The 19,523-nt window shown below is 44.2% G+C and overlaps 1 protein-coding gene across 1 annotated transcript in view; it reads right to left on the reverse strand.

Moving 5' to 3' along the window:
• The window catches only part of BAZ2B (bromodomain adjacent to zinc finger domain 2B), a 475,838-nt gene that overhangs the window by 86,899 nt on the left and 369,416 nt on the right, over positions 1-19,523 (reverse strand). The window contains exons 10-14 of the mRNA XM_075319681.1: positions 16,001-16,622; positions 13,097-13,369; positions 11,520-11,580; positions 7,603-7,711; positions 3,491-3,592 (exon numbers count right to left, since the gene is read on the reverse strand). Of these exons, the coding sequence (XP_075175796.1) occupies positions 3,491-3,592; positions 7,603-7,711; positions 11,520-11,580; positions 13,097-13,369; positions 16,001-16,622 (1,167 nt within the window). The remainder of the gene's footprint in view (positions 1-3,490; positions 3,593-7,602; positions 7,712-11,519; positions 11,581-13,096; positions 13,370-16,000; positions 16,623-19,523) is intronic.

Consider the following 19,523-nt stretch of genomic DNA (forward strand, 5'->3'; position numbering starts at 1 on the left):
TTTTTTGTGCCATTTTTTTTTTATGCAGGTTTTTTTATTTTATTCATTCCAAATACAGCATGCTCTAGGTGTACGTTTTTCATTATAGGAAACAATTAATAAATATACATGTCTAATCAAAAATAGATTTCTCCGTCTACACAAAGACCCGAAAAAATATGAATCAAATAGACACCAGTTCAATAGTATAATTTTAAAATGTAATATTTTTATTCAAAAAATTAAAAAGAAAAAAGAAAACATGATAAAAAAAGGACAATACCACCAGGGTGGAAGCAGACAAACAAAGCCAATATATTGAAAAATTAATTCTCATGAATACATGTGTAATAAACATCAATAAATAACCATAGATCTCAACAATATTAATGATACATATTAAATACACAGTACAAGAATAAATAGAATATATAATTGTGCCTGTAACAATCTCAATTAAATAGTGGTAAAAATTACTTTACTAAAACAATCTATTAAGTGGTCTATACTGCTATATAATATCACCTGTAATGGCTCCAACTTGGCCTAATATAATACATTTTTTATTTTAGCAGCTTACTTCAAAGTATATTCATTTTCACCACTATAATATATTGCACTAATACTCCCTGAAGAAGGTGACGAAACGCGCGTTGGAGGCTGGAGGCAGACACACAAGCCAGGAGATTATTGTTTAAGTAAGTGCACAGTATTAAGTGAGCATTAGTGCAATATATTATAGTGGTGAAAATGTATATACTTGGAAGTAAGCTGCTAAAATAAAAAATGTATTATATTAGGCCAAATTGGAGCCATTACAGGTGATATTGTATAGCAGTATAGACCACTTAATAGATTGTTTTAGTAAAGCAATTTTTACCACTATTTAATTGAGATTGTTGCAGGCACTATTATATATTCTATTTATTCTTGTACTGTGTATTTAATATGTATCATTAACATTGCTGAGATCTATGGTTATTTATTGATGTTTATTACACATGTATTTATGAGAATTAATTTTTCAATATATTTTTGTTTGTCTGCTTCCACACTGGTGGTATTGTCCTTTTTTTATCATGTTTTTTTTTGTTTGTTTTTTTAATAAAAATATTAAGTTTTAAAATTATACTATTGAAATGGTGTCTATTCATATTTTTTTTTTGGGTCTTTGTGTAGACGGAGAATATGGAATCTATTTTTGATTAGATAACTATGATGACAAAGTTATAAGTGAGAGATTTTTGATTATAATATAATTATACATGTGTATACAAAAAAAACACAAAAAAGAACTCCTACATGGAAAGTTTGAGAGTATCACAAGTCAGAAAAAAAAGCTGCAAAAGAATTCAAGATAGCAAGTATGAGAATATCTGGTACCAGTAAGGTGAGAGAGTATGGTCTGGGAGACAGGGCCTGGAAGGGATCCATCGCTGCACCCAAAATTATTATATTGCTCTTGGGATACAATGAAACTTCATATACAATACTTCTAAAATTTACACCATTTTTTTTTTTAATTTATTAGAGATGAGCGGACCTGTAGAAGTTCAGTTCGGCAGTTGCACCCGGAATTTTTGGAAAAGTTTGGTTTTGGACCCGGACTTGACCTGAACCCCAATGCAAGTCACCAAGTGGGCAGTTCGGGTCTCTGCTCACATGCAGCCAGCCATAAACCGATCACTTTCGGTGGCGGGTGGGTGAGGTTTTTTGCCATTTTTGTTTTTTCCATTGTTGTTACCCCCATCGTGAGCCGATCAAACACTGCTAGCGGGTCGCACAGGGCTGAGCACCAAGCGTATCCGAGTACAGCGATGCTCGCGCTAGTGGTTTGCACCCAACCTCCGAACGCAGACTGTCTTTTTTTGTAACGTCTGTGCTCACTACGAACACTAAACACCGATCCTCGGGTTCGCTCATCTCTACTATTTCCATGAAACGTATAGTCTTGTACTTTATTAAGTAAACAAACGTTGCAGAAATATAGTTTATTTCTCTTCTTGCAGCCCAACCGTTGCTTAGATTTACTTTTCCTATACAATGGTCACCTTCATAGATAATTTCCCTATAGTATTTGTATCAAGATTTGAGGTTTTCTACTACCCATAGGATAAGGAACATCTTCCGGATTGCTTTGGGTTTTACCTCTGGGACCCCCAATGATTCTGAGAACCGGTCTCTGAAGATCCCCAATCTGAATAGCGCATGCATACAAATGATTCTGAGAACCGGCCTCTGAAGATCCCCAGTCTGAATAGCGCATGCGTACCTCCATAAATTCTTAACGAGACCACCAAAATAGTGTAGGTAAAGTAGGCACTTCCATTGATAAGCAAACAAGCCAAGGTTTGCATGCTTGAAATCCACTCCATTCATATGGAATACTGGCGGACACCGACAGAAAAGGGCCCATGTGCAAGAATAGTAAATGGGTCCTTTTCAGTCCAAAATCTCATCAAAATGGACAATTTTCAACTGCTTTGGAAGCAGGAATAAGCCCCTTAATTTATGGGCCCCTGTGCGACTGCACAGGTTGCACCAATGATATGTCCGCCCCTGACATGGAGCTTATCACAGCCCCGTTCTCAGAATCATTGGGGGTCCTAGTGGTGGAACCCCCAGCGATTAGAAAGTTATCCCATTTCTTATGCATATAGGAAAATTCTAATCTTTTGGTGGGTGGGTTTACAAGAAGTTTTGTAATATATTATATATATATATATTACATATATATATATATATATATATACACAGTGTATGTGTATATATATATATATATATATATATATACATATATACACATATATACGGTGTGTATATATATATATATATATATATATATATATATATATATATATATATATGTATATATATATATATTTTTATATTTTTTTTTATTTTTTTTTTGCTATACAAGATACTGCCTCTTTCTGGTACACAGACTTGTTTGAGGTCCAACATAGTATGAGAAGATTGCACAGAAATCACGTATCTTCAGGTAAGGTTACAGCATTTAAGTAGAGATGCGCTATCCATGGAAAGCATTATATAGAAATTGAAACAGACATAGAAAATATTTTCAGTGGACTTTTCCAAAATATTTTTCACATGTGAAAAGAAGCAGCCACCATTACTTATTAAAAGGAACAGAACGAAATTGCAAACACCGAAAAACATAGACACGAAACAGTACTAAAGACACACGAATAACAGCACAGTCTACTACACACATGAACAAGCGGAAGAAATTGTGATAATGTAGCAAATATCACAATGTCAAACAACTAAGCTTATGTTCCAACACATGAGCAAGGTTCCCACCGAGCTGATCAATCTAGAAATGAAAGAGTTAAAATTATCGCTAGAGAATCTGACACCCGGTTTTCAACACCCACATTTGCACATTGTTCAGCTCGGAGGGAAGGTGATAATGGGAAAAGCCAGATTTCCATGAAATATGACTTTTTACCTACATGTATGCTAGAACTATGTGTTTTTAAGGGGATACCTGTGGTCCATCTCTGGCTTCATAGAAGTCCCCCACTCTTATTTTTGCACTGAAGCTGAAATTGTCCCTTGAGATATCCATTATTCCATTTCTGCTGAGATACTGAAAAAATCACAGATTTTTTCACATTCAGGATTTTAAAGAACGACAGCCAGTTTGTTGCCCTTCTCCCAGTCACACACAGTAACACTAAAAATTAGGAGGGTCTCCGCATTTACCCACAGATACAGGACAAGATGGAACACAAAAACAAACTCATTTGAACTATACTGCGACATATAGGGGAAACACTGATATTAACAAGGACTTGTCATGTGCCATAAATAGGCCATCTTTTAATCTGGTGTAAATGCCGCTGTTCTCCTGAATCCGGCGCTGTTTTTCTTTTCTTCTTGCTCTTCTCCAGTCCTGAGATATGGCCCATTATTCCTTGTATATACAGTAGGGCCGATCTTTCGGACAACTGGGTGTGGCCCTAAAGAATACGCCCACTGTCTAACAAAGATTAGATTTACATACCAAGAAAAGGAGGCCATATTTTAGGACTGGAGAGGCGCAGGAACAAAAGAAAAACATTGTCAGATTCTGAAGAACAGCGGCATTCACACCGTGCAAAGAAGTTACATATTTATGACAAGTGATAGGTCCCCTTTAAAGTGTGCCTCAGGCTTGTAAAAGTTGATGGCCTATCCATAGTGATCAGTGGGGATCTGACTGGATCAATGGGTATTTACTGTAGTACTAACATAGAAAAACATTTTTATACAAGGCTTTGTCATTTATTACAGCTGAGCCTTATTCATCCAGGGGTCTGCCACCCACTGATCATACATGAATGGGCTATTCCAGGTACAATCAACATATATGTGCCAATGCAACCAAGTACCAAGCAAATAAGCCACTTTTTCCAGCTGGCATGGTCCTCCAGAGCAGCTATAGGGGATGCCCACTTTTTAACATCATGTGCTGGTTTAAAATTTGTGCCAATATATTTCTTTGATCATAGGATTGTCATATGCTCTTGTCCTCAGGACAGACACATTTAAAAGGAATTTGTCTTATTGAAAACGGAATCTGATCTGCCAACAGGCTGTTATAGAGCAGGAGGAGCTGATCAGATTTTCCTCTGAAATGATTCAGTAGCTTGCATTTTATTCATAGTAATCCCTGGTGTTTATATGCATAAGAGTCCAGTGGGCGGTCCCATCCAGTGATGAATGTCTTCCCTGTATACAGATAGCAGTCAATCACTTATAGGACTGCCCACTGGATACATTTTTGTAAATTGTTTATATGTATGTATGTATGTATGTATATATATATATATATTATATAAAAAATACAAGTGTGTCCTGCCTACAGTCAGGCATGGTGGCAGAGGGTCATGGTTTGGGACCGTATGAGTCCTGCCAGCTGTCGGGGGCTACAGTTTATTACAGGAACCATGAAAGCCAACATTTACTGTGACAGCATGTACTGTGAAGCAGAGCATGATCCCCTACCTTCATATTCCAACATGATAACGACCCCAAACACCTCCAAGATGACCACTGCTTTTGCTAAAGAAACTGAGGGTAAAAGGTGCTGGACTGGCCAAGTGTCTCCAGACCTAAACCGTATGGAGCATCTGTGGGACCTCCTCAAACAGAAGGTGGAGGAGTGCAAGGTCTCTAACATCCACCAGCTCCGTGATATCATGGCAGATGGAAGAGGATCCAGCGGCTCCTGTGAAGCTCTAGTGACCCCCATGCCAGTTAAAGCAGTGCTGGAAAATAATGATGGCCACAAAAATTATTAACACATTGTGCATAATTCCAATTTGACCATTCTTACATAGGGGTGTACTCACTTTTGTTGCCAGCCGTTTAGACATTAATGGCTGTGTGTTGAGTTATTTAGAGGGCATCAAATTTACACCGTTATACAAGCTGTACACTGACTACTGTACATTGTATCACAGGGTTAGATCCTCAGTGATGTCCCATGAAAAGATATTATAAAATATTCACAAAAATGTGAGGGGTGCACTCACTTTTGTGATATGCTGTAAATGCATACAATCACCAGGGATTTCAATGAAAAAAACACAAGTTACACTGAATTTTTCCAACAAAACTATATGTCATTTTGCTCAGCTTCTCCTGTCCATAGATCGGACAGTACGAACAAGATGGCAGGCTCCTTTTTAAGACTTATCAGACCAATATAAAACAATGGGCTCCATAGTAAAAAAATAAGATGACTGTTCCTGTGTTTCCGGTCATCACACACTGATGATGCGTTGCAGTGGACATGTCATCGGAGCACCAGCTGACCATTTACACGTGTTAGTTTACACAGTGGTAAATGGTAGCCACGGAGACCCAATGGAAAAACATGTGGCCCTCGGCTATCCCCTGACACTTGTCTTTGGGGCCCCTCACACACGAGAGTCTGGGTATGACGACTCTTCCAGTTTAGATGGATATTGCTCTGAATGGTCAAAGGCTGGGCCAAAATGTCCATCAGGAATCCTAATACATAGGCATGTAGACATACACATGAAAGTCATAGGAAGGGCTTTAGTGTCCCTACGAGACCATTGACAACCATAATGCCAGTTTTATAAATATGGAGCCCTCAGCAGGCCGGGTGGCTATATGTAAAGGAGATCTACCAGAAAATCTATATTAAAGACCCTAACATATCTTTCTCTACCTGTGGCCCCCACACAATAAGTCCTCCAAGTGGCCCTTGCACCTCCATGTTATCATAGCAACACCGGACCTCATAGCAACCAATCACATCTCTTCTTTCATTTTATTAACTGTGCTGTAAAAATGAAACCCAGATTTTGATTGGTTACCAAGAGTACTAGTCATAACACAACTGCCATCCCGCCGAGTGGATTGTGGATGATGATGCCGTTTTAACCCCTTCGGGATCGGCCAATTTTCCTACTTTCATTCACTTCCTCAAAGAGCCATAACTTTATTTTCCCATCGAGGGCTTGGTTTTTTTGTGGTTTTGAATGACATTATTCATTTTCTTGTATTGTGTAGTGAAAAACGGGGGGGAAAAAATCCAAATGGGGTAAAATTGTGGAAAAACTGCAATTCCGCCATTTTTTTTGGGGGGGGGGGGGTCGGAGTGCAGTAAAAAGTATTTGGCAAGGTGATTGTCCAGGTCAATACGATTACTGCAATACTAAATATTTTTTTATATATTTTAGTATTGAAAAAAATTCTGAAATGTGTTAAAAAAAAAAGTTTATGGCATCATTTTCTGAGGCTCATAACTTTTTTATTTATTATACTTTTTTTTAATTTTTAATATTTTTTTACTTTATATTTTAGTGCTCTTAGGAGATTTGAATCTGCGATAGCAGTATATAGTATAAATCACGATTACCTATGAAGCTCAGCATGTGGATGAGCTTCAAAGAAGGATCAAGATAGCAGCTACGGATGCCTTCAGCATGACCCGGCTGTCATGGTGGTCCATCAGTCCTCTGTGATCCCATCTCGGGAGGCCAATGCATATTAAAAAATATATACCATATGTATTGCAACATTGTCTTAATGCAGATTTCTTGGTAGTTCTCCTTTTTAAGGGGTTGTATACATTTAGAAAAATATGGCTGCTTTCTTCCAAAAATAGCACCATTTGTGGCCGGTATTGCAGCTCAATGTCATCCACTTTTATGGAGCTGAGCTGCAATACCTGCACAGTCCATGGACAGGTATGGCGCTATTTGGGTGGATTAAAAAAAAAAAACAGCCATTTTTAACTAAACGTATACAACCACTTTCAAAGGCGTTTTCCCAAGATTAAGTTATTTGGTGGTCCCATAGACAATAAATAGAGTCTACCTCAGCTCCATTTAGTCCAAATCGGTGGGGGTCCCCAAGCTTTCAGTAACTTATCCCCTATCTTATGAATAGGGAAATAGCTTTCAATTTTGGGAAAACTCCTTTGAATTAACCTTGTCTACCTACAGGAATGAGTGACCTTCCCCTCTAATATATGTCCACGTGACAAGACAGTACACCACAGACATATACGTACATATGGGTTTGCTCTCTACTTCTACCAGACCAGGTACTAATCCTGGACTCACACACGGTTCTTACCTTCATGACTTCTGGATACTGCCGGAATTTCTTTCCACACGGGGCAAAATAAGTCACTTCTCCCTGCAGGCGTCCACTGGCGTTCTTTAATCTTGTCTCTCGTTGCCAGCTATAGAAATGATTCATAGCGTTACGTAAGATACAGAGGTGTCATACCTAAATCAGGTCATGGGGAAAGGAGAGCCAAACTTGCATATTTAAGATCAGTGAGGCAACAGAGGAGACAGACGCTAATGTCGCGGGCGGAGGAGGGGACGCCGCGCTCTCCCACTGCTCGGGTCCGGCTGCCGCTGCGGCTGCTGCGGCCTGCTGCTGCTGCTGCTCGGTGGCTCGAGCGATGGGCCGGATCCCGGGGACTCGAGCGGCGCTCCTCGCCCGTGAGTGAAAGGGGATTGGGTTTTGGGATAGTTTATTGTCCGTGACGCCACCCACGGTTGTGGTGATTAAGTGGACACCACCGCTGCTCTGTCTGGGGAGCCCGGGAGTGATGGTATGGAGCAGCCAGTTTTTGATTTGCCCCTCCGTGGGTAGGGGGTTTGGTGGTCCCGGGGCCCAGTGATGGGGTTGGTATGGTGGACAGGCGGGTATGGGGCCTGTGGAGGTGCAGGGGCGGCGCTGTGCCGCACGGCACAGAGGTACTCACTCAGCCAGTAAACACGACACAGTTCTCGGTAAACAAACGGCTGGTTGGACGGGTCCCTCGGACGGTTACGGTGCTGCTGTTCCCTGCAGTTAGTGGTGACGGTCTCTTCCCTGCACCTATGTAAAGTCTTTTGGTAGCGATGGGTCCCCACCGGTTACCCGCTCCCCGACCTGGATGTGAGCCGGAGGAGCCCCTCTCTTGCCCGCAGGCGCTGGCCCTGGGAAACTGGTGCCTTGGCGGTGGCGGTGTCTCCCCTTAACGGTCGGACTGTTGCCTTCAATCGGGACTTGGTTGTTAGGAGATAGAGGTCCCCTTCACTGACGGATTTGGCAAATTATGGCGACTCCTAGCCTTGCCGGGATCTAAAAGGCCCCTGCCCTGGTGCTGACTGTTCTTCGTATACTGCTCCGGTACCGCCGGGTCACCACCCGTCCGCGGTCCTTCCAGCAACCTCCAAGCAGTCCCCCTGCAGACTATCACCGCCGTCTGCTGACCTTGCTGTCTCAGTCCGGGGCACACACCCGGACCAACTTCAGGCTTGCTTAACTGTCACTTAGTTTTCCACTTTAACTCCTCTTACAAGCTCCTCTACCACTTCCTTCTACTTTCACTTCCCTCACTCATCTGCCTGGTTTTCCCGCCTCCAGGGCTGTGAACTCCTCGGTGGGCGGAGCCAACCGCCTGGCCCACCCCCTGGTGTGGACATCAGCCCCTGGAGGAAGGCAACAAGGATTTTAGGTTAGCCTAGATGTACCTGCCGGGAATGTGGGGTGCATGTGATGTTGTGACCTGTGACCCCTGGCTTGCCCAGGGCGTCACACTAACATCTTAGTCTTTAGGGTTCATCCAGAGTATTTATGGTCCGGATGCAGTCCATGTGCCAAATGGAGAACATGAGGACCAGTGCAAGTGAATGGAAGGGTGCCGATGAGTTTGAGTCTGCATGGAAGTAAAATTGCAGCATGCACTACTCCTCCGATCTGTTCTAAATACCAGATAGACTCCTCCATTAAACTCATTGGGGTTACGCTGCTTCCTAGTGGTCAGCAGAGGTCAGCAGGGTGGTTGGTTGGATGTTGATGGCATATCCAAACAATCACTGGTGGACACATTGCAGTCCAATAGATCCTCACAATGCATATTCCAACCTGCCATGGAGGTAGCAATGGGCCCACTCACCTCTTGGACCCTTGTGTGGATGCACGAGTTACACCAATGATATGTCCACCCCTGCCAGCAATGATGGTCATCCACTTTAGATAATTGTAGGCTGAACTGCTATCCTTCTCAACCTATACACATGCATGCTTAGCATGTCTTTTCAATAGGGAAAGGGGAGTAAACTGCTGCCAGACAACTCTTTACCATGTTAACAAAAGGATCAGGTGTGATGAAAACTAACATGACCAGTTTGCCATCGGGGGAGAGTCGGGACACCCACATTACACATTAGGTGGTCAATCCACCCCATCAAGTTGGTAAATTCTGCCAAAATTCATCTAAGGTGTATTGCTGCTTTATACCTACTATGTATACCTTAGTCATCTTTTTGCCAGCTATCCACAATCTTCCATTTGCAATTTTCAGTGTGAAAGATGCCTATCTTGGCTCAGGCAGTACAATAAACCTATCACTTCTATAGGCTTATAATAGGTGATTATTTGATAACATCTAGTTAAATAACTACAGATCAGTTACATGTTTGCCAATCGGTGGCCAGTTAATTGCCTGTTTAAACAGGCCGACCTGTCTAACGATTGACAACAGTTTGTGTGACGCCCTGACAAAATCAGGTTGTCTCAGAAAACTACATCCATCTTCTAGATGCAGGATCCCCTCCTCCTTGGCCTTCCAACACAACCACACACAGGTACAAACACCAGCCACAAAAGCCTAGTCACCCCCCAGGACAATAGGGACACACCAGTGGGCGGGGCCGGGCAGATGGTGACGCCCACCTAGGGGTCCTGACGTGTCAGGAGAGGGAATACGTGAGTTGAACATAGGAGTTGAGTTTGGAGTGTGGAAGTGAGAGGAGTGAAGTGGTAGTCAGTGGTTGTAGCTCCCGGACTAGCGGACTACCTGAACGGACTAGGTGGCAGACGGCAGAGCAGGGCCACAGGCGATGGAGAGCCAGTCGCAGGAGTCCTTAAGTGGATCGGGGCAGGGTTGTAGTCCGCCGGTACCGACAGTGGGAATCCGTTCCGGAGGCCATGCACAGTCGGGGTACCTGGACCCTAGGGCGAGGACAGCTGCAAGCACCTTTCCAATTAACCAGCAGGGGACAAGATTCCAAGTCTTGTCCCACTAACAGCCCAGATAGAGCGAGACGGAAGCCCAACGAGGGGGATAGGGCTTCTGCAAGTGCCTGTTAAAATCACAAGGGTCAGTTCTCGCAGGCCACAGCTCCCACAGAAGAGTCACCAAGAGCGGACTTACCCCGTTTCATGTGGAGTAGTCAATACACAAGACACCAACCTAAGCGCAGGAGGAAGGGCCCCTGTTCTGTCCACCGGTGTGTGGGACCCGAGCACACCCCTCCGGAGGCTACCGGCAGTTGGTTTACTATCTGGACTCTGTGTGACTTTATTCAAAATAGTGAGTACACCGGTATCATCCGGTCCATCCCCACGGACTGCGCCTCATCACCCTATCTCACTGCCACCTGGGCCCCGGGACAACACATCCCCTACCCATGGAGGGGATACCATCCTGCTGCCCCGTTCCATCAGCCCCGGGCACCCCATACCAAGGCAGCGGCGTCACCAATAATCACCGCAACCCACGGGTGGCGTCACTGACACAAACTCTCCCCTGTAAATAACCCCCTTTTTCACTTGTGGGCGACGGACGGCTGCACGAGCCCGGGTCTGGCTGCCACTCGAGCCACAGCAACCGCCCGGCCCCGAGCGTCTCAAGTAGCCCCTGCCGCCCTGTCCCCCACCCGCGACATTTGGTCCATGCGCATAGACGGTCATTGTTCTCAGCAGCACGTCCTGTGTACATAGGTTGATGAGCTGCCGAGAACAAGGATTTTGTTGGAGACGATGATGTTTGCCGGGTGATTGGCAGCCAGTGCAATTGCTCCCTTACTATAGACAGTAACATAAGAGGCCTCTACCGGCCTGAAGAAGAGCCGTCCACGGTGACATCATGTGGTCAATGTCAATACTACAACATTTGATAAATTAATAAGTATAAAGATTGCCCACACATAAAACCATGCGTCCACAAACATTTACAAACTATAATAATGTGTCTATAATTGACCTACCCATACTCCAGTGGAATTCGCAATTCACGCTCATCTGTAACTCTTCGTCTCTTGGAAGAACCTTAAAAAAAAAGGTGAATGTTTTTCTTAGTTTTAAATATGGGTATTTTTCTACTAAAAATAAAATTACTGAATACAGTACAAATAATCACAAGTACTCAGATTTCATATAACTACATCCCCGGCTACGAAATCGCAGGTGTCCAACAGGGGGCGCTGTAATCAGACTATGCTGGGACTACATTGTGTTAAGGTAACAAGTTTGGGCCTAAATATTACACGCTGGCTCCTGCTACTTGAAAATTAGTTTTATATCAGATGACAAAAATGTTTCAGATGTCAATTCATAGTAGGGAGATTTTAGATGTAAATGTATAAAATGAGGCTATGCAAAGGGGTTGTCCCCTTTCCCGTGGATAGGTGATAATTTGTTTGGGTTTTTTTTCTAGACAATCCCTTTAAGCAATACTTAATATTTGTGGTGGCATGTGATGAAGGGGGCTGGCTGAGTGGCTTAGGTATATGAGGAGGACTGATTATATGGCTCATATTAGTAGCTCAGCCAGCCCCCTTCTCTGTAGTGGCTGAAGTAACACCAGAGAAGAGGAAATCTTAGTTACTAATATGGGACCAACGCGGAAAGAAGGAATGAATATTGACTGCTACTAACAAAGTTACAGATTATAAATACTGATGAGCGGGCACTACCATGCTCGGGTGCTCGGTACTAGAAACTAGTGATGAGTGAGCACTACCATGCTCGGGTGCTCAGTACTAGTAACTAGTGATGAGCGGGCACTACCATGCTCGGGTGTTCAGTACTCGTAACTAGTGATGAGTGAGCACTACCATGCTCGGGTGCTCAGTACTTGTACCTAGTGATGAGTGAGCACTACCATGCTCAGGTGCTCAGTACTCGTAACTAGTGATTAGCGAGCACTACCATGCTCGGGTGCTGCGTACTCGTAACTAGTGATGAGCGGGGGCACTACCATGCTCGGGTGCTCAGCACTCGTAACTAGTGATGAGCGGGCACTACCATGCTCGGGTGCTCGGTACACATAACTGGATGCTTGGATGGGCATGACTGGAATATCCGAGGAACTGGAGCATTTTTCCGGCTAATCTTTGAGTCGCACCCATCCGAGCATCCAACTTCTCGTTACGACCACAGAGCACCCAAGCATGGTAGTGCTCGCTCATCACTAGGTACGAGTACAGAGCACCCAAGCATGGTACTGCCCGCTCATTACTAGTTACGAGTACCGAGCACCTGAGCATGGTAGTGCCCGCTCATCACTAGTTACCAGTACTGAGCCCCTGAGCATGGTAGTGCTCGCTCATCACTAGTTACGAGTACTAAGTACCCGAGCATGGTAGTGCTCACTCATCACTAGTTATGAGTACTAAGTACCCGAGCATGGTAGTGCTCACTCATCACTAGTTATGAGTACTAAGTACCCGAGCATGGTATTGCTCACTCATCACTAGTTATGAGTACTAAGTACCCGAGCATGGTAGTGCTCACTCATCACTAGTTACAAAAGACTAAAGAAAAGAATATAAATATTAGATACCGCATGGCGCGTTGGGGCTGAGCGTGGCGGAGGAGCTGTGAAAGTCGGAGGATTGGGTGTCGGGGCACAGGGCGGCAGGAGCAGAGCTCGGGCTCTTTATCACTTGCAGATTTAGGGGTGTAGCGTGGGCCGCGATGCTGTTTGCTTTGCTGTTCGCAGAAGGAGTAGTTTTGTTGAACTTCAGTTTCTCTCCTTCGGTATCACTGTCAGATTCATCCTTATCATCATCATCCTCCGAGCCCTCAGAGTCGGATTCTGAATTGCTGTCTGACTCTGTTAATAAAAAAGAAAAAAAAGAAAAGAAAGTCAAATTTGCCAGCTGATGTTTAGAGATGTGCACAGTATGGGGTGGAGATGGCAGCACCCGCTGTCAAGAGCACCCAAGCTGCGCCTTGCAGCTGTCTCTTGATAACGACTCCTATCATCTTTAGCGATTTCATGGACTTCAGGATATATCACATGTAGCCTACATTCATAACTACCTAGCGAGGCATGAGATGTACAAAATGTCATTTATGCCTATTAAATTTTAACTTACATGCATTGAATAGGGAACTTTACCAAGCAAGATAAAGTCCAACCTCCGTGCCATTTCACGGCTTTCTGTTCTCCTTTCTTCGATACAGGCCCATAGCCTATAGGTAACACAATGACTTCAAAGAAAAGATGCCACTAGGCCAAAAGTGAGACTTTTTTGCTTTTTTCCAGCTGTTCCTGAGTTTTTATTTTTTTTCAAATCCACCATATGTTTCCACAGATTTTTTTTGCTAGTTTTTATGACCATTGTCAAGGAGACACGGCTCACAGGATCCTCAGGGGCGGGTCTTTATACCACGCCTCCTTGATAAAGATCAGAAAAAGTAGCATGAAATAGAAAGGCCCATATGTCTTGAATTGTATGATGGATTTAAGAAAAAAAAAATACAGACTATGCAGGGGAGCAGAAGGAGTAAAATAAGGGAAAAAAAACTTGCAAATTTTGGCCTGGTGACAGGTTTTCATTAACAGGATATTCTGAAGGTAGATATTTATTAAATTGATATCAGATATTATCCGGTACATAATTATCTAGAAAACATGGGTCCTCTGATCCTCCCACCCGGCTGTCAGTGGCTAGACCATTGACTTCTATGTGAGTTCTAGAAAAGTTTCCAGATAAAGCTCAGAAGAAGTGATAAGCGAGCGCTACCAGGACTCAAGTGCTCAGTACTCTTAAACTAGCTTTTTGACACTCGGATGAGCGCAACTCGTTTGCCCAGAATAATGGAAGTCACTGAGTAACTCGAGCATTTTTCCAGAAGAATTTCCAGAAAAATGCTTGAGTTCCCCATTGACTTCCAGTGTACTCAGTAAACAAATTGAGTCCATTTGAGCGTCAAAATGGTAGTATAAGAGTAGCAAGGACCCGAGCATGGTAGTGCTCATTCATCACTAGTTACGAGTACTGAGCACCCGAGCATGGTAGTGCTCATTCATCACTAGTTACGAGTACTGAGCACCCGAGCATGGTAGTGCCCGCTCATCACTAGTTACGAGTACTGAGCACCCGAGCATGGTAGTGCTCACTCATCACTAGTTACGAGTACTGAGCACCCGAGCATGGTAGTGCTCATTCATCACTAGTTACGAGTACTGAGCACCCGAGCATGGTAGTGCTCACTCATCACTAGTTACGAGTACCAGGCACCTGAGTACGGTAGTGCCCGCTCATCACTAGTTACGAGTACTGAGCACCCGAGCATGGTAGTGCCCGCTCATCACTAGTTACAAGTACTGAGCACCCGAGCATGGTAGTGCCCGCTCATCACTAGTTACCAGTACCGAGCACCTGAGCATGGTAGTGCCCGCTCATCACTAGTTACGAGTACCGAGCACCCGAGCATGGTAGTGCTTGCTCATCACTAGTTATGAGTACCGAGCACTCGAGCATGGTAGTGCTTGCTCATCACTAGTTACGAGTACTGAGCACCCGAGCATGGTAGTGCTCGCTCATCACTAGTTATGAGTAACAAGCAACTGAGCATGGTAGTGCTCGCTCATCACTAGTTACGAGTACAGCGCACCTGAGCATGGTAGTGCCCGCTCATCACTAGTTATGAGTAACAAGCAACTGAGCATGGTAGTGCTCGCTCATCACTAGTTACGAGTACAGCGCACCTGAGCATGGTAGTGCCCGCTCATCACTAGTTACAAGTACTGAGCACCCGAGCATGGTAGTGCCACGCTCATCACTAGTTACAAGTACTGAGCACCCGAGCATGGTAGTGCCCGCTCATCACTAGTTACAAGTACTGAGCACCTGAGCATGGTAGTGCCCGCTCATCACTAGTTACGAGTACCCAGCACCCGAGCATGGTAGTGCTCGCTCATCACTAGTTACAAGTACTGAGCACCTGAGCATGGTAGTGCTCGCTCATCACTAGTTACGAGTACTGAGCACCCGAGCATGGTAGTGCCCGCTCATCACTAGTTACGAGTACCGAGCACACGAGCATGGTAGTGCCCGCTCATCACTACTGCTGAGCTTCATCCTGAACTCTGATAGAAGTCAAAGATGAGAAAACACCTTTAAAGGATTATACACAGCACATTGTTTCAATAATAGGCGCTTAACCCATTAATGACCTTTTGTATGTGTTTTTACAGCGGCTGTTAAATCACCCCCCCCAAAAAAAATAATTAAAATAAATAATTAATATTATTATTATTATTATTATTATTATTATTAATGAAGAGAAAACAGTTCACATGTACTGCCCCTGTCATGCTGTATCAGTAGTAAAAGTAGCGAAACTGTGCTGGTCCTATTTGGTCATTTGCAACAGCAAAGACCAATTTGAGTACATTATATAAAATATATCATTAAACCATCACTAAAATTCTCAATATAAGCAAGTCACAAACCAGACTGACTGTCTGAATCATCGTCTTCGTCATCTTCGTCTTCCTCTTCGTCGTCTTCATCATCATCCTCGTCGTCGTCTTCTTCATTGGAGTCATCGGAGTCCTTGCTGCTGGGGATATCAGAGTCTGTGCCTCGAAACTTGTCCAGTAAAGACTTTGCAGCATTTACATGATGGGAGGAGGTTTTTATTGCTGGTAAGTTATTGTTCAGAGGTTTGTCCTTGCAGAGACTGTGTAATACGGGGGATCCGCTCGGCCTCAGGACTGATTTGCTGGATGAATTCTTTTTTACGCAGGAACTCAGATTGATGGGAGTGGAAAACTGGGCGCTAGTGGACACTGCCATGTTGTCACTTACTTTACTCTCCCGCTTTGATTTGGTGGTGAGCGCCAGGGGGGCGTCCTGGATAACGCAGGGAATGACTCCATTTGGCTGGTGGTTCCCCAACAGAGCGTTTGTTAAGAAGGGATTGGAGTGATTATTCTCTAAGGACTGTGGTTGGTGACATACAGAATTGGGAATGGGGCTGGGGACCAGTGGTGATGCCATTGTCTTTTTCGGGTGTTTGGAGCTGTCCTGTGGCTTGGTTAGTTGTGCAGGGAATGTCTGTTTGTGGTGATCCTGCATAGAAATAAAAAGATAAGAATCTGTAAGGCACAGACAGACAGTGGTATATAGCCCCCCTATGAAAAAAAAAACAGTATATGGGCCCCTTGCTCTGTATAGATCAGCCCCTTCACATTTGTTCTGGTGCATTACAATCCCCCTGCATTGAGGAGCAAAGGTCTTCATTAAATCATTGTCATAATCTTTAATGACCTGGGTAAAAGAGAATAAAATTAGGTTAACCTCCCTCCACCAGTGCTGCCTCTCCATCGTTGTCTATGGTGCTTTTTGACAGGTTGCAGCAGTGTTGCGCACACAAATGCTGCAGGCAATCACTGTGCACAGCCAACATGTGCTATTTCCTTTCTGAGTCCAGTGATTGGCTGCAGCGGTCATGTGATCATGCAGCGGTCAAAAAAGACCAAGAGTAGCGAGGAAAAAAAAGCATTGAGTGACTGTCATGATTGTCTCCCTGCATGTTGAGACCAGTGACGGCCTTTGGACTGGAGCCGCTCATATGGCTCTCTTCATTTAAATGGGTATCATTTCTCTTGGCACTGGTTAAGTGACAGTTTTGCTATTGCAGCTTCTCCAAAACAGTTAATTGCTGAGTGATTAGCTGCACGTACTAAGTAGTCACGCCCATCAGCTTTAAATAGTGGTGTATCCCAGCATTCCCTGCTGAAGATACCAGGTCATTTGTGTCCTGGCTGCCTTTGAGGAAGGTTCTGCAAGTCAAGTTCCTGTGCTCAGGTATATGCTTTTGTTTGTTAATTTTCCCCCTGTTTGTCTCTATGTCCCTGGTGTGTTGTTACTGCAGTGGTGAGGTCTAGTGAACCCCACCTGCCCCTCACTAGTCATGGTTACTAAAGGTTCTTCCGAGGGCCCCAGGTTCCTGCTCGGCGACAGTTGCTGAGACTATATGGGGACTGGTGAGGAGAGAAGGGACAGTTGTAGGTGAAGTTAAGAGGTGCCCACCTACCCCTCTCACTAGTTCAAGGGCCTCCCGTTATTTTTGTGTCCCCCTGTTCGTGTGTTTGTTGTTGTGCTTCAGACGCACGCAGGTCTGAACGCACCTCGCAACGCTTGCTACACCCGGCGAGCGAGACAGGGGCCTGCGACAGGTGGGTTAACCTAATCTTGTTATTTTGAAAATTATGTGTGACAAGTCACCGGTTAATATTCGAGCTATCAACCTTAGATAAAGGTGGCCGGAGCTGGACGGAGCAATATTTAGAAGTAAACCAATCACTTTATTTTTGGCTGACTCTTTCATATGACCATAAAAATCATCACTTTCTCTTGTGTAAACAGAAATTCACAGCCAACAATAATCCAAACAGTATGGAGACGAAAAATTTGACCATCGATTGCTCTACCCCATACAGTCCGCACACCCAATACATCAATGCAAAATGATAATGGAGGCAACTTTCTCTAACCTACAAATACTGATGTAAAATATTGACTAAATACTGAAGGTGTGAACATGGCCTTAGATGAGCCATTCGAGTGCATTAGCATTTTCTGATGTGTTTTAGAAAGCATGCGTAAAGGCAAATTATCATCCGAAAATGACCAATTGTTTAAATCAGGTTTTTGTTTAACATATATTATTTTATTTTATTTTTTATAAGGGTGTCTGCACACTGAGTTTTTGGTGCAGAAACTTTCTGCACCAAAATTTGCACCATCTGGTAGAAAAACGCATCAAAAAACTCATGTGATTTTTGGTGCACTTTTGTACAATGTAGTTCTTTAGTGAAATAAATGGCTGGAAGGGCTACAAATTGCAAGACAAAAACGCACCAACAATTGAAATGCTGCTACATTTTTCTGCACGCAAAACTGCAAGGAAAAAAAAAAGCAATGTGCGCACGAAACTTAAGAATTCTCATAGACTTTGCTTTGTAGAATTTTTATGAAGAGCTTGCAAAGACTTCTCTCGTGGAAACACTCTATTACAAATATTGCACTGAATTCAGCTGGAAGAGTCCTCTCCCTCATTTATTAAGTCTCGAACCAGATCTGGGCCACAAACTGCACCAAAAACAAAACAAAAAAAAAAACCACATCAAAAACGCACTGGGCGCACAAGGCCTTAAAAAACACAATAAACAATCTTGCAATTTTCATGGTGTCTAGCTGGTGCAATGTATGCTTACAGGTGGGAAAAAAAGAAGGCCCAGCACCTATAGTGCTGACAGAATATTTAGTCAGGAACTACCCACTGAAAAAAAAAAGAGTGGATGGCTAGTTAGTTATAGAGCATGAGACTCGAGACAGATTTTGGACATATTAGATTGGTAGATGCAACAAAAGCAGTTTGAGGGGCACTGCAGCCAGAAACTTGAGATGCTGCCCCCTGACTGCTGGCCCCTCTGCATGTTTAAATAAAGTTCTCCCCCCTGGAAAGACACTGACCTGCCGCCCCCGCCTCCTGTGGTGTGACTGGCCTAAGCCCCGCCTCCTGGATACATATCATCGGGCTGCCCAGCTTCCAGCCTCTCGGCTGCAGGACCCGGACCTGTTTGGGCAGCCGGACACAGGGACCCGCTCCTGGAGGCGGTAGGAGAGCTATCAGCAGGGAGGTAAGCGTTTCAGCTCACAGCGCTGTTAGCTGTGAGCGGCTCCCTCTCTGCTGAGGCACAAGCGATGTGTGCCGGTGAGCGCGGCGTTCTAAGGGAACTACCCGCTCGCTGGTCCGCTTGTGCTCGTCATTATTTAAACACCCTTTACCCCCTCCCTCCCTCCATCCTCCCCTAAAATCAGCATGGAGGAAAGCGTCCTGCTCACGGCGCTTTTAGCTGTGAGCGGCTCCCTCCATGCTGAGGCTCAAGCTATGTGCGCCGGCGAGCGGCGTTCTGAGGGAACTACCCGCCCGCCGGTCAGCTTGAGCCGCCATTAAGTTTGAAA

Source organism: Anomaloglossus baeobatrachus, chromosome 7 (assembly GCF_048569485.1).
Source record: "Anomaloglossus baeobatrachus isolate aAnoBae1 chromosome 7, aAnoBae1.hap1, whole genome shotgun sequence".
Taxonomy (NCBI): Eukaryota; Metazoa; Chordata; class Amphibia; order Anura; family Aromobatidae; genus Anomaloglossus; species Anomaloglossus baeobatrachus.